Source organism: Egretta garzetta, unplaced genomic scaffold (assembly GCF_000687185.1).
Source record: "Egretta garzetta isolate BGI_Z169 unplaced genomic scaffold, ASM68718v1 scaffold98, whole genome shotgun sequence".
NCBI lineage: Eukaryota > Metazoa > Chordata > Aves > Pelecaniformes > Ardeidae > Egretta > Egretta garzetta.
In genome coordinates this window covers 1544731-1562494 of record NW_009260611.1, presented here as the reverse complement: position 1 = coordinate 1562494, position 17764 = coordinate 1544731, and the positions used below count along the sequence as shown (strand labels likewise).

Below are 17764 nucleotides of genomic sequence, written 5' to 3'. Positions count from 1 at the left end.
CTGGTTTGCTGACTTGCTGAATTCCAGCCAGTGGGTGGGATATGTGAAAGAGGAAAGGACAGTCTCCCGTTAAAATGAGTGTTTAAGGATGTGTCTGTCTAGGGCTGTGATATATGCCTGGTCTACCCTGGCATGCTTGTGCTTTATTTAAAACTCCATTTCATAGAACATGGTCTTAAAGACTTCTGTTTCTGAAGTTTGGCGCTTCTATAGGTCCTTTTTTTTTTTTTTTTTTTTTTTTTTTTTAATATCTTAAAGCCTAAATCCTGAAAGTTACCTCTGTGATCCTTGACTACAGTGAACTCGTTTGCTTCTTTTTGCTCTTGCTACTGAGAAGGTGGGATCTTTAATCTCCAAATACAGTGTCCTTTCAGTTTCTTCCCTTCCTGTGGCTTTCAGGAGTACTTTCTTAAGTACACTTTAAGTGAAAGCTTTACCAGGCAGTACTGTGAAGGTGACCCAGAGTCTGCTGCTTCCCTCAGAATGCCTAATAAACAGTGGAGGCAATGACTGGTTGACCTGGTGTCCCACAGTAAGTTGCAGAGGCAGTGAAGCCTTTTGTACTCTTGAGGAGGACAGCAGTGCATCAGTTTGTTTAGTAAGCCTTGTGCCTAACATGGCTGGCTAAAAAGAGAATTCTAAGATTAAATTCAGCAGAAACTGTTGCTTTGGTCTTGCCAGCGTATTTGGGAAACCTTTCACTTGAAACTGGATTTTTCAAGACTTAGATTGAGTACACCATCTATAACAATATAATATCTGAATACCACTTCAGATTTAAAATATGTAGAAAGAAGGAAGTATTCACAAATTAACCTGAGAGGTTCATAAACTATTGTAAATGCTCAAAACAAGATATTGTTAAATGTTTGTTTTCATGGGCAAATGGTATCCCTCAGGAGCTGCTAACAACACATACCTGCTTTTAGCCTCTTCCTGACAGAGTGCTGGGCTTCTTAGTCAGCAACTTCTGTACAGAGCCTTTTCCGAAGTACAGGCATGATGCAATGTCACCTTCTGTCTCTGAGTTGGGTGTTGGTAATTATTAAGTTCATTTTACAAATGGGGCTACAGAGGCTTCCTACACCTCAGCTGATTTAGGAAGTCAGTGCTTGACACTTTTGGACTGGGGGCTGCTGCCCACTGCAGCTATGATGCCTTATATGCATGTGTTTCATTCCCCACTGTGATTCCCACCCAATAATCCAGGTTGGCATACATGCTTGTAGTTAACATACCAGCAAACTTGACAGACATAGTATTGTCTGGCACAGGGACAGTGATGAGCATCTGGAAATGTTCTGGGGGTAGTAAGCTCTTGGTCTACTTCAATGGTACCCAGCAGCACATTTATCTGATGGCAAACTTGAGCACAGGTTTTTCTTTAATGGAATCCTTTCAAAATAAGGATTAGAAAACAGTTCTCCCACCTTTATGCTCTTGCCCTCGTTATCTTTGTGCATAAAAAATAAGCTGTCAGTCTTAGACTTACTCATATTTGCCACAAAATGCCACCCAGAAATATTTTCCTGTTGGATGCACAAGACCTGTTTCCATGACAGTTTGTCCACACATCCTTTGTATACAAATTTTGTAGTTGTAAACCAAAAAGCATTTTGAAAATACATTCCTTGGTTGTTTCAGTAAGTAATAAGCTCTGCCTTTGGATGAGTAATACCAAGAGACTGAATTATTAGTGTTTGTTGCTAACGCGTGATTCTTTTACTCTGTATCTTTCCAGATTAAATACAGATGTTGAACTGTGTCAGAGTTTGAGACGTCTGCTAGCTGATGAAATTGTTATGAGTTCCCTAGATCCAGAAACCAGGTACTTATTCGTGCTTATAGATTTAGATTTTTAGATGGTGTATAACATTCCTTATTGTGCTTATATTTTGTGTTTTGTTAAATTAATTCATAGAACTGGAAAACAGACCACATCTCTGTGACTAGTTTAGTAGTCACTACTAAATTACCTGATCAGGAGTTAGGAAGTTTGTAGTTGTGTAGTCTTGAAGGATGTCTCTGTGACTGTAGAGTACAAGACACATTTAAGCTGAATAACTGAGATCTGGAAAAACAAAAAAAAATGAGAACTTAAGATTTTCTTCAATAACACCATTTTGATTAAAATGAGGTGCTGCTGTACTGTGGTGTACGTATCAGTGTTTTTAGCAATAAAAGTAGGGAACAGACTGTATAGCTTGATTTCAGTTTATAGAAACTTATTTATATCTTTCAAAATCAGGTTGTCAGTATATTTATTCAAAGCTTACTTTATGATTGCTGTAAAATGTTTTATTAGCTGCTTATTCAGTTACAGTTTTGACTTATTTCTTTGCTGACATGGTTAGACAAGCTTAATGTTTGAGTAAGTTATTTCCTTCTTCCTTTTTTCCCCACAATCAGCAATGTTAGATTTGAAGAGGTCTTTTTCTGATCTGTAAGGATAAATGAAATGTCAAATTAAAATGGTAATTTGCACAAATTGGTTAAACATTTAGATTAATGTAGTGGAATTATTTTCAAGGATATTTTCAATGCAGATGACTTAAATAACTGCAAAGGAAAAATGTTATTTCACTGAGTAAAGGACCACTGTTGAGGACCTAAAACATAGGAAGTCTGTGTCCATAATAACAATACTCACATAACTGTGTAAAAGACATGAAATCTAAATAACTACTGAGGGCAAAATCTGTTAAGAAATTATGCTTACTATCAAATGAGGCTGTTTTAACGGGGATTTACTGTATTTTTAGGCGAGTGGCAGAACTTTTTATGTTTGATTTTGAGATCAGTGGCATTCATTTGGATGAAGAAAAGGTAATTTTTGGCTACAATATATGAACAGAAATTTGTGTGATTACCAAAGACCAGATAATGAAACATGTGGGACGTTAATCATGTGATTCTGGGCCAGTTTGCCCTCCGAGATTCCCATTGTCCTCTGTGGAAATTTGTCTTCTCAGAAGTGATTGATTTTGTCTATTTTAAATTGCTTCTAAAGTGTTTTTAAATGTTGTCATAGACGTTAGTTGGCTGTTCTTCCCAGTTTGGCCCTCATCATTCCTTTGCATGTTCTGAAGAGTTACAAGCAAGACCTGGGAACCTGCTTTCTTTGGTGTCTGCATCAGATATTTAAAATAGAATCACAGAATCATAGAATGTTTTAAAATAGCTGCTCAGCTGTTGGAACAACATATTTACAGAGGGGGGAAAGCAGAACCCTGCGCACTGTGGTGATGGGTTAATCAAGTAGAGTGTTTTAGAAGGGATCGAGTGTGTCCAGGCTCTACTTCGGTGCTCACATCACCAGAAGTTGTTAATCTTCTTCAAAATTGGATATCTGGGCATGGTCTGATTACCTTTTTTGGAGCTTTTACATGCTTTTGCAGTAGTTAGTGATGGATTCTCCAAAACCATCAGCTTTCACCATGCTTTGTGGTATGGATGCTCTGTTGGATGTCTGTTCATAGCTCGTGTCCCTGTATGAAGTTAATACCTTGTTTATTTGAGTCATTCCCTCCAAAAAGATCCGTACAAGGGCTTTTCTGCCTGATATATGTGTTAAAGTTACTCTGAAGATCATGGTTGTGATGATGTTTTGTGACCTGGAAAATGCTTCTAGAATATATTTTTACAATTACTTTGTACAAAGAGCAACTCTGAAACCTGGACTCTGGGTTTTATTTTTGATTTGACGATTGCTTCTACGGTACTTCATCTCCTTTCAGTTACAATTTCACTTGCCCCTTATTTTTGCATGTTTTCCTCTTCCTCTCCTGTTTATTCCACTTTTCTTCTATTTCTCACTGCTTCTTTTAAATTCTCATTTCAGGGTTTAGAAATACTTTAGTGTTGTAAGTTGAAATCTACTTCTGCTACAAAGAATTTCTGCTTTTTAAAATAAAACTCAAAAGATGTGTTTTAAAGAGTAAGGGTGGAATGGGAGGACAAAGATCTGAAGGTTTTGTCACTCTTTGGACTTTACAAATATGTTGCATCTGTACCCTCAGCCTTTTCTTCTGAGCTATGGACTCACAGGCAATAGAGAGCATACTCTACTAACATGAGCAAACTCACTGAAGTGAATCTTACAGTGAGGTTAAATGTGTGAAATATTGAAACGATGGTGATAAAACCCTAAATCACAAAACTCCCTAGGGAAAGGTTGAAATACCATAAATGCTTTACGGTGTCCAGAAAACAATGCAATGCAAACAGTAAGAAGAGAACTGTAATTCTTTATTTCAGGGTGCTAGTAGGATTTATCCGTCTCGATGTGTTTTTTTTTTCTTCTCTGTGTTTTACATAGCAATCATATTAGGCATAGTTTTATAAATGCTTTCCAAGCAGCTAGCAAAACGTACGTAAATTCTACTCAACTTCACTGTACATTTTCTCACTGCAGAAACAGAAGCATTGTCTTTCAAATTTCAATCCTATATGAAAGTATAGATCTGTGTGATGATCTGATCTTGTAGACTTCAGCCCTACATTAGGATTTTGTTGATGCTATAGGTCTGATCTTAAATGTTGTATTTTCTGCTTCATTTTTGGAAAAGTCCTTTAAGGTTTTAGAAGCTTTGAGTTCTGCTTGTACTATGTCTGAAGATACTATGTACTTTATTTTTCTTACAGCGTAAAAAGGCAGTCAACCTCAACGTCAGAATATTGGATTTATGTAATGAATTTCTGACAGGAACTCACCTTCCCAACAAGATTGACAAACATGTTTTGCCAGAGCATATTCGGTATAATTTTACAGCTGAAGGCAATTACTTACAAGTTGCTGGTCTGCATGCTGATTGTCCTGATGATCTGGTGTGTATTCCCCAAGTTTGCTTTGGCATACTCTGTAACAAAAGTGCATATCAGTTATTTTACTTGTTATTGAGGCAAATGGATATGGTTAAGGAAGAACTGGTTTAGAATATAATAATCAATGGCAGCCTTGGCTATAGCAGCTATGAAGTAGTGGAGGTGAAGATCATGAATGGATTGAGGAAGAAGAGAGGCAGAATACAGACCCTGGATTTCAGGCAAGCACACTTCAGCTTATTCAGTAAACTGGGAGGTGGGATCCCATGGGATGCAGCTCTGAAGGGTAAAGTCGCGCAAGAAAGCTGTCAGTTCTTTAAAGGTAGCATCCTCCAAGCACATGAGGATACCATGATATTCGGTATCAGGGCACACTGATCCTTAGAAAGCCAAGCAGATATATCAGAAACCAGGCCTGGCAAGCAGGGAACTCATGACCTATGAGGATATCGTGGAGAAGATAAAGCCAAGGTCTTCGGAGGAGGACAAGAGGCAACAGGCACAAGTTGAAGTGAGAAATGCGGTTGGAGAAGTTTTTCCTGATGAAGATACCCAAACAGTGAAACGGGGAGGTCGTGCTGTGTCTCCCATGTCTGCAGGGCTTCAGGACCTGACTGGAAAAAGCTTTGTGCAACTTGGTCTTGCCTCGTAGCTGACCCTGTTTTGTGCAGGAGGTTGGATTAGAGACCTCCTGAGGTCCCTTGCAACCTGAATTGTCCTGAATAATCTTATTTTAGTTATTGCTAATGGTGCTTTTCTAAAAAGAATTAATTTAGAGTTTGTTTATGAATTGAAAATTAATTTAGACTTTTTGAAATGTGACAGTGGTTCCTTAGTCTTTTAGATATGACTCTAGGATTGGGAGTATATTACAACACTCAGGTGTTCTGTTTTCACTTACTATATAGTTAAATAATCCAGGTGACTTTGAAATTTTATTTGTCATGAAAAAGAGAAAAGCTTACTGTGGTAGAACCCAAGCTGTAATGTTTATCTTGTGTAAGAAATTAAAAATTAATTAAATTATGGTAGTGATAGGACATAAATAAAGGAATAATACTCATTGCATGTCATCTATAAACTCTTGTCCTGTAAATAGTGTGATCTGTAGAATTGCTAATGAAGCTATGAGTAATAAATTGATTAAAAAATGCAGTTCTCTCAGTCAGATCTTTGGAAAGGCTCTTTGGAAATCACATATTTTACAATGGAAGGGACCTCTGGAGCTTGTCAGTTTGATTCTGATCCTGTTCAGAGCAGGATCAAGTAGATCATGTTTCTCAGTGACATGCCTAGTGGAGTTTTGAAGGGTGGAGATCACATTACTTCTCTGGGCAGCCTGTTTGACCACCCTCACTATTTTTTTTTTTTTTCCTGATATCAAATGGGAATTTTTCATCTTCCAATCTGTGTCCATTACTTCCCCTCCTCTTGCTCTGCACCTCCAAGAATAGTCTGGCTGCGTATTCTCTACACTGTACTGCTAAGTAGATAAACATTAAGATCTCCTTTGAGCTTTTTCTTCTTTAGGCTGGACAAACCCAGCTCTCTCAGCCTCCATTCAGTGTCATGTGCTCCAGTTCCCAAACATTTTGGTGGCCCTGTGCTGGACCCACTCCAGCATGTCAGTGTCTCTTTTGTCCTGTTGAACCCAAATCTGGACACTGTACTCCAAATGTAGTCTGGACAGTACAAAGCAGAGGGAAGCAAGCACATCCATGGGCCAGATGGTTGTACTGTTTCTCATAGAGCTCAGTATGCTGTTGGTCTTGCTGCAAAGATGCACTGCTGAATGATGTTCAAGGAAGGGGAGTCATCTCACTGACTCTGTTTGCTTTTTTTAAAATGAAAGCCTGGTGGAACAGTACAGGGATGAAATGACTTGTGAATTATTATAGTTGTATTTTTTATAAACCAAGGACGTGCATTCTTGTTCCAAGAGAGAAGCTTTTTATGAAGGCAAGCATAAATTGTTGCTGGATTTCTTTAGCCTATTCCATATGTACGAAATGAAGATTATCTTCAATTGGTTTGTGGAATATAAAAAGCATTTTACCAAATTTTCTGAGGCTTAAGATGATTTTTTTTTTTGAGATTTATGAAAAAAACCAAACAAACAAGAAATAGGTGGAAGACATTGTCTGTGAGCAGATGGGCAGACTAATAGCTTGCTACTTCAAAAGGAATAGGGCTTTTCTCTTCCTCTTTTTTTCTCTCTTCTGACCCTGTCTCTGGTTCTTATCAGATCCTTCCATAAGCCAGCTTAACTGATGTGCAGAGAACAATTTGGCTTTCTTTGAGGTTTATTTTTAGAGGCTTTAGTGAGTTAAGACAGCCCACAGAGTGGTCTGAGAAGCATAGATGTTAGCAGAAGGAGGGGGGCAATGAGCAGAGAGGGGACTGTTGACAGGAGTAGAGAACAGGACCCTTTTTGGCAGTCTAGATCTGTCAGGTTGTCTCATTGCATTTCCTCATTCCATCTTTAATGGATAAGAGCCGTAATTGTCAGGCTGTCATAATTACTACTGTTAAAAGGCTTGAGGCCTTTTCCCAGCAATATTAGTGAAATACAGCTGTAATGCCAGATCTTCAATTGCATCACTTGTTTCCCTTAAAAATTGCACTGTAGTAACGTGGCCTTTATTTTTTTTTTGTATTAGGTGCGAGAAGCGGCTTACAAGATTTTTCTCTACCCAAATGCTGAGCAGCTGAGCCGTTTAGAAGAACTGCTTGCCAGTCGAAACAGTCTCGCACAGTTGGTTGGGTACGACACCTTTGCCCACAGGGCTCTTCAGGGAACAATGGCCAAAAATCCAGGTATAACGCATGTGTAGAAGGACATGCTGAGAAATCAAATGCACTGTGTTAGGTATGAGGTCAAAAATTGTTTGTTTCGTTTGCCAAGTTTACACATAACTTCTTCCAGTGAAGTATCTTATTGCAGTTACATTTTGCTGTATGCATTATGCATGCTTTCTGTAAATGGCAATACTCACTGAGTAGGAACGAGTGGTTTTGTTCAGGATCAATGCTCACTCCTTAGATTATGAAGTTGCCATTATCCCAGCACGCGACAAAGTAAATGTGGTACTAAATTCTCGAAATGATGGCACAGTGGTCAATGGCATAGTTGTTGTTCTAAAAAGAATTTTGTTGTTCTAAGGGAGCTTGTTTTGTTTGCAATGTTTTGATGTAAACTTAACATCTCTTAAGGGAAGAAATCACTTTCTTAACTTGTTTTTTTCTCCTTTAACTTCTAGAGACAGTAAGACAGTTTCTGGAGAAGCTTTCTGACCAGTTGTCTAAAAGGTACATCTTTTTCACTGTTATTTTTGTAACCATACTCTTTAGTTCAAGAACAGAGGGACTTGTGCACCAGTAAGTCAGTCAGTGCTGCTTATTATATGCTCTGATGAAACAAAAAGCAAGACTTTCTCAAGAGTTTTGAGGGGAGCTATCAGCTTAGAATAAATTCTGTGTCTATGATCAGAGAATACCCAGGACTGAATGCAACAAGTGATGTGCCAAGAAATGCAGACAACAGCAAACAAGACCAAGTTTAAGTGCTGAAGAACACCTCTCCTCTCCCGTGGGTCTTCTCCCCATACGCATGACTCCGTATCTTTTACATTTATAAACAAATTCCCCTTTGTCCGTCTTGCCTCCCTTAGTTCCACACAACACAAAACAGTTTCATCACTGTGTATAAATGGGGTGTATTGTAAGAAAGAAAATGCTTTGGATGTGTACAACCAGAGTAAGAAGGACTTGATAAGAAGGTACCTGAATGACAGAAGCAGAATGGAAAAGTTCTTTTACTGTAGTATATGGGCCTGCCATTTTATAGAGTACTATCAATCTCTGATGATGGGCATTTTCTTAGGATGGAGTATTATTGTGTACTGTAGTCCATTGCTCAAAAATCTTTCATTAACCCTTTCATAATAAAAATATTTTTCAGAATTCAAAAAGATTTTGAAATGATGACAAAGATGAAAATGAAGCTCAACCCCCAGAATTCAGTAAGTTAAATTTTCCTGTGTGGTTTTCTGTTTTGTTTCTTTTCAAAAATACATTATAAGCTAACCTTTTTCTGCAAGAAAAATTAACTCTATTTTAGTGTACAACACGTAGTATAATTAGAAAATTTCTGGCTTCAAATACCTTTTGACTGCTTAGCTGCTATTTGTATTAAAACCAAGCATTAAGTGCAAGATAGCTGTTGATTTATATGAGATGATACTACGATAACCAAAGCATAAAGTTCTGAAAGTGAATATTACTTTGTTTTGAATTGACTCATTTGAAAAATAAAGGCTATACTTTAGTTTAGATGCATGTCCAGTTTGCATACTGTATTGTATGCATCCTAATTCTGTACATAGCTAGGTTTATCTTTTTATTTGAATTGAGTGTATTTCTTGAAATCTAGTATGAAGTTCCATTATATTTTTGAATAAGAAGTACCATCTTCAAGCAAATGTTAAAAAAAAGGTTTCAAGTTGTGATACGTGATACTATTTCTGATGATGTTTTTAGCACTGAATGTTTCCCATTATGTTTTCAAGCTCTGTGACTTGTCGAAACTGAAAAAATATTCAAAGGAAACAAAATTTTTATTTTCGCTTCACTTGTTGTCCGTTATTGTAATTATAAGCTGGAATTCTCTTTCAGAAGCTGATGCCGTGGGATCACCCTTACTACAGCGGTGTCCTTCGTGCTGAGAGGTAAGCTCCTTATGTTCATGTTTGTAATGTAAATGAGCTTTTTATTTCATTCCTTGCAATAAAGATAAAGAAAGTCCTCAATGTAAACAGGATTTCCTTCTTTGAAGATGTACTTCAATATGAAAAAATAAAAGAGTATCTGGTGGGGCAGTTGTTTATAACATTGCTTAGTTACTGCTGGAATGCCTGTACAAGTTTTTGGCTCCTCTGTTGTTTTACGGGGAAGTATTGGCCCTCTTTGAAGATATAAGAGGATTAAATGGTTTCAGAACAGCTAGAAAATCTTTGGGTTTGTTTTGCTTTTAGCTCTTAGCTGAGCTGCAGTAATGTTTAAAAATAAATTTCAATCACTGAATACAATCCAACTCCTCTTCATATATTTTAACTGTATTCTTACTGAACATGCACCTATCATCCCCTTCTACAGACTTGAAATAGCTACTTCCTGAGTAGATCTTCACTGTTCATGGGTACAACTCGTTCTCATCTTTCCTGCAAAGACTGGGAAATAAATCCTCTACACAGATTTAAATAGTGCACGAGACCTTTGCAGATAATGAGATGCCAGTTCTGAAAGACCTGAGCCCTGCATGTTGCCTTTATTAGATCAGCAGCGGTGACCTTCTGGATTTGTGTTGGAAAAGTTGTGCTTCTCTCACAAGAGGGGGAGGAAAAATCTTCTTCCACTGCAGATTTGTAGCTTTTTGTTTTTTAAACAAACTTAGCCTGGATGTATCTGATTAAAGTAGAAGTTTACTTTGGATCAGAAAGCTATGGTAGTACAGATACGGCACGGAAGGATTGCCAGCGGTTGGCCTGGCTGTTCTGCTGCTTTCTTGTACTTTGTTACTGAGGCAATAGTTTTATGAGCAGCAGCTCTAATATATTGGCCTTGCCTTAAGCTACTGCATGCTCAGGTGGGAACTGAGCTATGTATGTGCAGCAATGTTCCTGTCCTGGGTGCGTAGATCTTGCTATGCAGGGGAGGGAGAGGGATGGCCAGCTTCTGGACCTGCTCCCTGGAGCCGATGCTGGAGCACAGAGCACTCCACAGTGAATGCATGGTTTGCTTGTTGGTGGGATGGCCTGGGAGTGGCTGCTTTTGTCTTAAACTGGACAGGTAGTAGACATGCTTCCATGAAAGTGGGAATGAAGTAGTGGTTATAGTGGAGGAGAGTCAAGGTCCACCTAGCTCCAAATCCCATTTTAGCAGTGGTCAACAGCAGTCTATGGCAGAGCACTGTCGTACTCGTTCAAGATACTACCTGGTAGCTTATGGATCTCCTTTACCTTGCCTTTGTAGTGTCTTCAAAACAGCAAGAATTGCATTATGATACGTAGTGCTTAACATTAATGTCAAATGTTGATGAAATTTATTGTCTATGTATCCTATTTATTTTCTACATTTCTTATAGCATCTGCTTTCCCTGTTTTCAGAATTGGTGTGTCCTGTAAGAGTTAGAGCATTAGGTGTAGAAAGCTCTGTGTTTGTTTGTTTCTCCTCCCGGAGGAGTGCCTCCTGGTACTGTCTTGTTGTCCTCCTTAGATCATCTCGTGAAGCTAACCGTATTGTAATTGAGTTGCTGATGATCACAAATAGATTATTTTGCTCATTTTGGCATTAGGAGAAAAAATATTTCCTTTCCTTGTGGGGCTTTGTAAAAGATCCAATAAAGTTACCTTACTTTAAGAACTGCATGGTAGCTTTATGAAGGGAGGGCTGCAGGTAAAACAGACCAAGACATTGTCACTGTGTCTTTGCTATATTTTATTTATTCAGGCACCAAGTCTGGCAGCTGGATCAGTGTGAAGGCTCTCCTGAACCTATGTAGGGCCTTCCTGATTACAATGCAGGATTGGGGCCCAACCTTTTTCTCCCTCCAGGTTGGGCAGGAGTATTTCTTTTCTGGCAGGTATACAAGCATCTACAAGACAGGGAAGGAAAAGCAGTTTTCCTCTCCGTCGTGTGCAGCAGTATTTTGTTAAAAACCAAGGGCTTAGGTCTTTCACTGTCCTGTTCTGTGTAGTGGTCTGTCTTTGGGATAAGTTTTTGAGCTGGCAGTGACTTAACAATGCTTTACATTTATTCTGCCCATATTGTAAGTATTTAACAGGGTACTGGATACTGGGTAATCAGCCCTGAAAAGTAAAACTCACTTCTGCACTGCATAGTATCAGTGGCTGTGCTTTATGACTGAAACTAAGCAGGAGTCAGCGAGTATTCATACAACAACCAGAGGACAGGAATACACCTTGTCATGTCTCTGCCCTGACCGTTTTCTATTTGCCACTTATTATCTATGTAAATGTGAATCCACTATCCTTTATCTTGTATTTGTGCTTACTGCTGTTTGACCACATCCTTTCTTGAATGCCCCTTGGATGCTATGGCATGTTCAGTTCAACACTTTTGTAACTGGGAGATGAGAACTGTATCTGTTACAAAGCTTCATACTGGCAGGAGTTTGACTTTTGGCTATTTGTTGTTACTCTCCTTCTAACTGAGCTAATTATCTTGTAGTAAATTATTTCTTTAAGGAAAAGTAATGTTGTTTTCCTTGATTTTCCTTGGTTTTTTGGGTTTGGGGTTTGTTGTTTTTTTTTTTCTTTTTTTTTCCCCTGGGGAAATAATTTATGCTTTCTGTTTGTTTTTTTTTTTTTTTTAAATTGTTTCATTTTATGTATTTATAAATTATTTAATTTAATTCTTACTTATTGTATCCTATTTTATTTTGCGTTTTTGCATCATGGAATGACAAAATATGTTTTCAAATAAGATGTATTTACCTGTCATGCATTTCTTCCATTCTTAGTATTCTTTGCTTAGTAGATCAATTATTTTGTTCTTCAAGGGTTTCTCTTTTTTTGGAAGAAGTTTACTTTTAGTTTTGTCTTTTACAGAAATGCCATGGTTGTATTTGTAATGATGCTGTGTGCAGAGCATGGCTTACATTTTTGTGTCGTGTTTTGGGAGTCAGTAGTAGTTTGTCTGGTGGATTTCTGTATTATTAGGATTTTTTTTTTTTTTTTTCTGCTTAGTAAAATGTTTGTGTTTTTTTGAAAGGGAAGCAGATATATGCTTTTTGGGTATTTCTTTTGGACTACTATTGTCACTGTGGCTCTAGCTGATGTACAGAACCATAGTTGCCCAGATATTGTCAGGTACATAAGATGCAGATTATCTTTACAAGCCTAAGTATAAAGAAAAAGGCTACAGGGATCTAGTTCATGATTAAGTAACTTAGCAAGATTCTATTACGTCACACATGCACTACTAAGGAGTGAAAGAAATATTAGGTGGGACAGTGTCTGCATCTGTTTAAAAAGGTTTACTATTCCCTAATGTGGTCTATAGGACCATATTTGCAAACGGGAATGTTGTGAGCAAACATTAGACAATGTGATCCTGATGTGATCTTTTACTTCCTCTTTAGTTCTCCAGATTTTGACCATCTTACATCAATTTCTCTCAGCTGACACTGAAACTCATGACTTATTTTTAATGTGTCTGTTTTATATCTGTATGTTGTATTTTTTAAATGTATTTATGTATTTTATATTCTAAATATTTGTTTATTCTTTTTATGTTTATTCCTTTGTTAGTTTCCTCATAATTAGTTTTAAGAGCTGGCTATTTACTTCTGAAGAATGTAGGGTATTCACATGCATTTGGACTATTGAATTTTAATGACATTTGCTGTCATGTTAGGTCGCCTTTGTTTTCATTCTGCTTTTACAGTTGTTACTGACCACTTCTGCTGTTTTGTAAGTTGGACAGCAGGAGGAGCTGCAGACTTAAGTCACAGAGTACATTTTTCTTTCTGAAAATTGCCACAATAATTTTGTTTCTGGCACTTTCACGAAGTCTTTTCCCTGGAAACTTGATCCTACTTCAAAAGTCTAAGTCTCCCATTGATGGTAACAGGATAGTTTACTTCTTTTTTTAAATTATGTTAAGTAGCCTCCCTGGCTTTAAACCCACACTTATGACAGTGTAATGGTTTTTTGTAGCTATAGTTTAAGTGGCAGAGAAAATAGATGTCTGTATAAATGCACAGTTAAGAGAAACTGGAGACAAAAGTCTGAAATTCATGGTAGTAATATCTTAAAAGAAGATAGAGTAATTAGGAGAACCTCAAGAATTTTGGCAGGCTAAGAGTAATAAAACAGTGAATGCTAGAACATGCTTCAGCCTCTAACAAGTAAGAAGATGTCAAATATGTATATTATAAAAATAATACTGTTGAGTTTTAGTGCAGGCAAGAACCATAGTATTAATTAAATCCCATTACTTCTCAGTCAGTGCAGCTGCATTTATAAATAATTCTTAAGGCCCTGATCTTGCTAAGATGTAGTAGCCTTGCTGACTTCTTCCGGATCACAGAAAAAGAAAAAAAAATGCTGGGAGAGACCTTTTCTTTTAAGGCCAATTGTTTGCCTTGAAGGTGGGACTGACTGTGCTTAAGCCACTTCTAATGGAGGCACAGAACTGTTCTTGAGAACCATCAGTGGTGAGCTTAGTGTATTTGATGTTGACTCCTGTTTCCCTAACCTTTGGTGCTTACCAGGCTGGGCTGACTTCACTGGCTATAATTCACTGTTGGGATTTTTGCCAAAATGTCACAGATTTTATTCAACTTGCAACTGGGGTGTGCTTGCAACGTATTGCCCTCTGTGCTGGACCACCTCTTTGGGACTGCAGAAATAAATGACTGGCCTTGGGGATGAACAAATCAATGCCAAAATAAGCCAGTTTCCTGCTGTGTAGGAAAGAGAAGCCACCACAGCAGCTGCAGGTGTTTTGGGTCTTGGGGTGACCAGCGGAGCAGAAATTAGGAATAACTCCTCTTCTTTCTTGTTGGGACTGCACATAGGCTGCCGGCTTCAGTGGAGAGTGGGAAGCACTTTTGTTTTTTCAGAGGGGTAGGTTCAATACCAAGGTACCTAAACATGACTATATGTTTCTCAAGTTGCTAAAAGCTGCAACGAATGTTGAGGTTTGCAAGTTCCTTGTAAACAACCTTGTTTATGGCTGCCTTTTGTTAAATTAGTTTTTTGAAAGAGGGTTCTCTGTTGGTAATGCCATGTGGAAAAATAGCCCAGACTCTTTGTGGAATATGAAAAAACTGTCATTGTTGAAAGCTGAAACAGAGAAAGAATGCAAAATTTAAAAAGAACCAGGAAATCTTACAACCAAAGTGTTCATAGAGAAGGAAAACTTTATATAACTATCTGTTTATAAGCAAGGGAAGCCTTGCCTTCTATTAAATAAGCTAATGTAGGTGCAAAAAGGCCATTTAACTTACCAGTCGCTAGGATGGTGGACTAAGCTTTTTGGAAGAAGACTTAGCAGTTACTGAAAAGGCTTGCTGTGAAGCAGAATTCAAGTTTCAAGAATTATTTCTTTATTCAAAACATTGTGGGAGGACAAAGAAATTGTTGATTTGAAAACAAAGTCAAATCTAGAAGTTGCATACAGTGTCAATATCAAACCAATATTCCAAATTACCCCTTGACCTCTTCCAAGATACTCTATGAAGTACAATTAAGAGAGAGAAAAAAGGAATGTAAGATATAGGTACTAGTTTATGGTTGATGAGAGTACAAAGACTTTCTATTATTATTATTATTTTTAAGAAATCCAGAGTCTTCTATAAATCATGGTTAAGAGTCTCCCTTCAGGTAAAGAATTAAATTTCATAGTCTGGCATGTAATGAAAATTGGAAGGGGTTTTCCTTGTCTTGATCTCTTTAAGTTAACCTGAGGGGTTCATCTCACTTTTATCTTCCACTAACAAGATTTTTTCAAGTTTCTTTGAAAGTTGTGACAGAATCTGTTTTATTAGAGATAGTTAATTTCGTGTTCTGTATTTTCATGGACGTCAATGGGATAATAATTTTTCTCAAACAAACACACAAAACCAAAGTCAGGATATATCAGTGACTACATTTAATAGCCACTGATAAGAATTCTTGCCAAGCAGCTAATTTGCAATTGTTAAGAGTCTGAATGCTCATGTTCTGAAGAACAGTGATTTTTACTCAAATATCCCTAATGTCCAAGTTTATAAAAAGCATTCTTAATAGAGTAGATGAAAGTCATGCTACACAAACCAGTCTTAGTTTCTTTCCAAATACACAGTTTAAATGAAAGTGATATGAGAAGTCTGCACTTTATTTAGACACAGTGAAGTCATACAAACTTAGAAATAATTATTTATAATCACATACTATGTCTTTGTTCTTCACAGGGACACAGCCGTTTTGTTTGAAGCCTGCTGTTCTTGAAGAATAATCAAACCTCATTGTGTCAGTTAACTTCTTTTTAAAATTGGTTTTTGAATTGGTTTGGCTACATTACTTCTTTTTAAAATAGTGCTGGGCTGCATACTGTAAAAAGTAAGGTGTCTGGATTTTTTAACACAGTTTATCCTTTACTATAAAGCAGGAATTTACATCAAAGAAACTACAGTTTTCTTTGATATTTCTGCTTTCTTTAGGAGGGTACTAAGATTTCTCTTTGTAAAGTTTCTGAGCTCACATTCTGACATAAAATACGTAAGAAAATTTTCATTCTTTCCTGAGCTTTGTTATAACTACAAATGCTTTGGCATTTGAAATCAGATGTTCAGAGTAAATTAAGTTATTGGAATATGTTTTAAGACAAAATGAAAGCAGAGAAAGCTTCTTTTGTTCACTTTTGTGCTTCTCAGTTTTTCACAGTTTTGGACATATAAGCACATAAGTTAGGTAATTCTACAGGAAAAATAAAATAAGGTTCTTTATTACAATAAAAGGGACTACTTTTAGTTCTTGACTTTTTTTTTAAGTCAAAGTAGCTAACTGAAAGTTGGCACAGAGAAAAATATTCTTTTCCACTGTAGATGAGTTCATGTATATGTTTGTTGATGCTGTTTTTGATTTTTTCGGAGTGAGATTTATATACTGGTGTCCTTTATTTTTTTTACATAAATGTAATATGATATTTCCTACATCTAAACTAAAAGCAATCCCTTTTTTTGTAATATCTAGTCATGTAAAAATGCCTTCTTGATTTCAGGAAGTAATCTTTCAGATTAATAATTGTGTTTTCTGGTGTGTATGTCTGTAATGGCTAGAAATTTTGGTATTTCCTTTTCCTGCTCTTCCAGAAGTACACTCAGATGCTTTAGGTTTCACATAAGGGCTTAAGAAAATTTACATGCTCAAGTTCAAGGGTAGTTGGGAAAAATTTTTGTAGGACTGCAAGTAACAAAAATCAATCCATACCTGTTTTTTTGGCCTCAGATACCCTAGAAGAAAGGTTTTATGGTAAGAAATAATTTCGATTGGAGTATGTAGTTCTCTGCAAAGTTCTGTTGTGATTTGTCAGATCACCATTCTTCCATCTCCTTTGCCTGTGTTTTCGAAGGCATCTTCCTGTAGAAAAGGCTGCGCTGTTCATCCTCTTGGGATTCAGGTATACAACATGTGGTCCAGTTAGGGAAGCCTTAAGTTCCAGAGAGGAGCAAGAGCTCATAGCTGAGCTCAAGACTTCTAGTTAGCTCTACTTGGTACCTTGCTAAGCCTGAGAGGGGCATTACATTTGTGTCTGCCTTTCTCAGGTGACATAGGTGTCCTAGGTGCCTATTTGAAGAGCTCTGATTCACCTTGTTGGGGCCCAGAACTCACATTTTAAGTGAAAGGGTATCCAGACAGGATGTTTCATTTTTGCCCTGGCTTGCTTAGCTGACCTGAATCCTTTTTCTTCCTTTGGAAGGGCTGTAACCATGTTTCTGTGTATTTGCCAGCTTTGAAGGCAGCAGTACAATGTTCTCCTAGTGATGTTAGTATGCCATGCGCATTAGCGTCCTCACTGAATTCTGCCTGTCTGCTTAGCTGGTGCAGCAAGCAAGCTGCAAATTACAGCATACAAGAAAACCTGTCTTCAGGCACTTCTTTGCAGTTGTCACCAAATGGAGCTCCAGTTGGTTTCCAATGCAGATTTTAGCTGTCTGTCTCCAGAACATTAACCTTTCTTGCTAGTAGCAGTAACCCTTAGCAGAAATTTTACTGGTAGCAGAATGCCTGTTAGCATAGTTCAGTATGGGTCGTAATAACTTCCTTTCTGATTTCTTTTCCCAAAAATACTTGAATGCATTTCCTGTTGGAGATAAAAATTGTAACTTGGCTGAATAAATGTTAGAGGCAGCTTGCCAAAGAGTGACCAGAAA

The 17764-nt window shown here is 37.5% G+C and overlaps 1 protein-coding gene across 1 annotated transcript in view; it reads left to right on the top strand.

The window, feature by feature from the left end:
- LOC104131696 (mitochondrial intermediate peptidase) overlaps nt 1-17764 on the top strand; it is an 83688-nt gene that overhangs the window by 6002 nt on the left and 59922 nt on the right. Inside the window, exons 5-11 of the mRNA XM_035900435.1 lie at nt 1742-1828; nt 2763-2826; nt 4645-4827; nt 7485-7641; nt 8085-8133; nt 8786-8846; nt 9499-9551. Coding sequence (XP_035756328.1) covers nt 1742-1828; nt 2763-2826; nt 4645-4827; nt 7485-7641; nt 8085-8133; nt 8786-8846; nt 9499-9551 — 654 coding nt within the window. The remainder of the gene's footprint in view (nt 1-1741; nt 1829-2762; nt 2827-4644; nt 4828-7484; nt 7642-8084; nt 8134-8785; nt 8847-9498; nt 9552-17764) is intronic.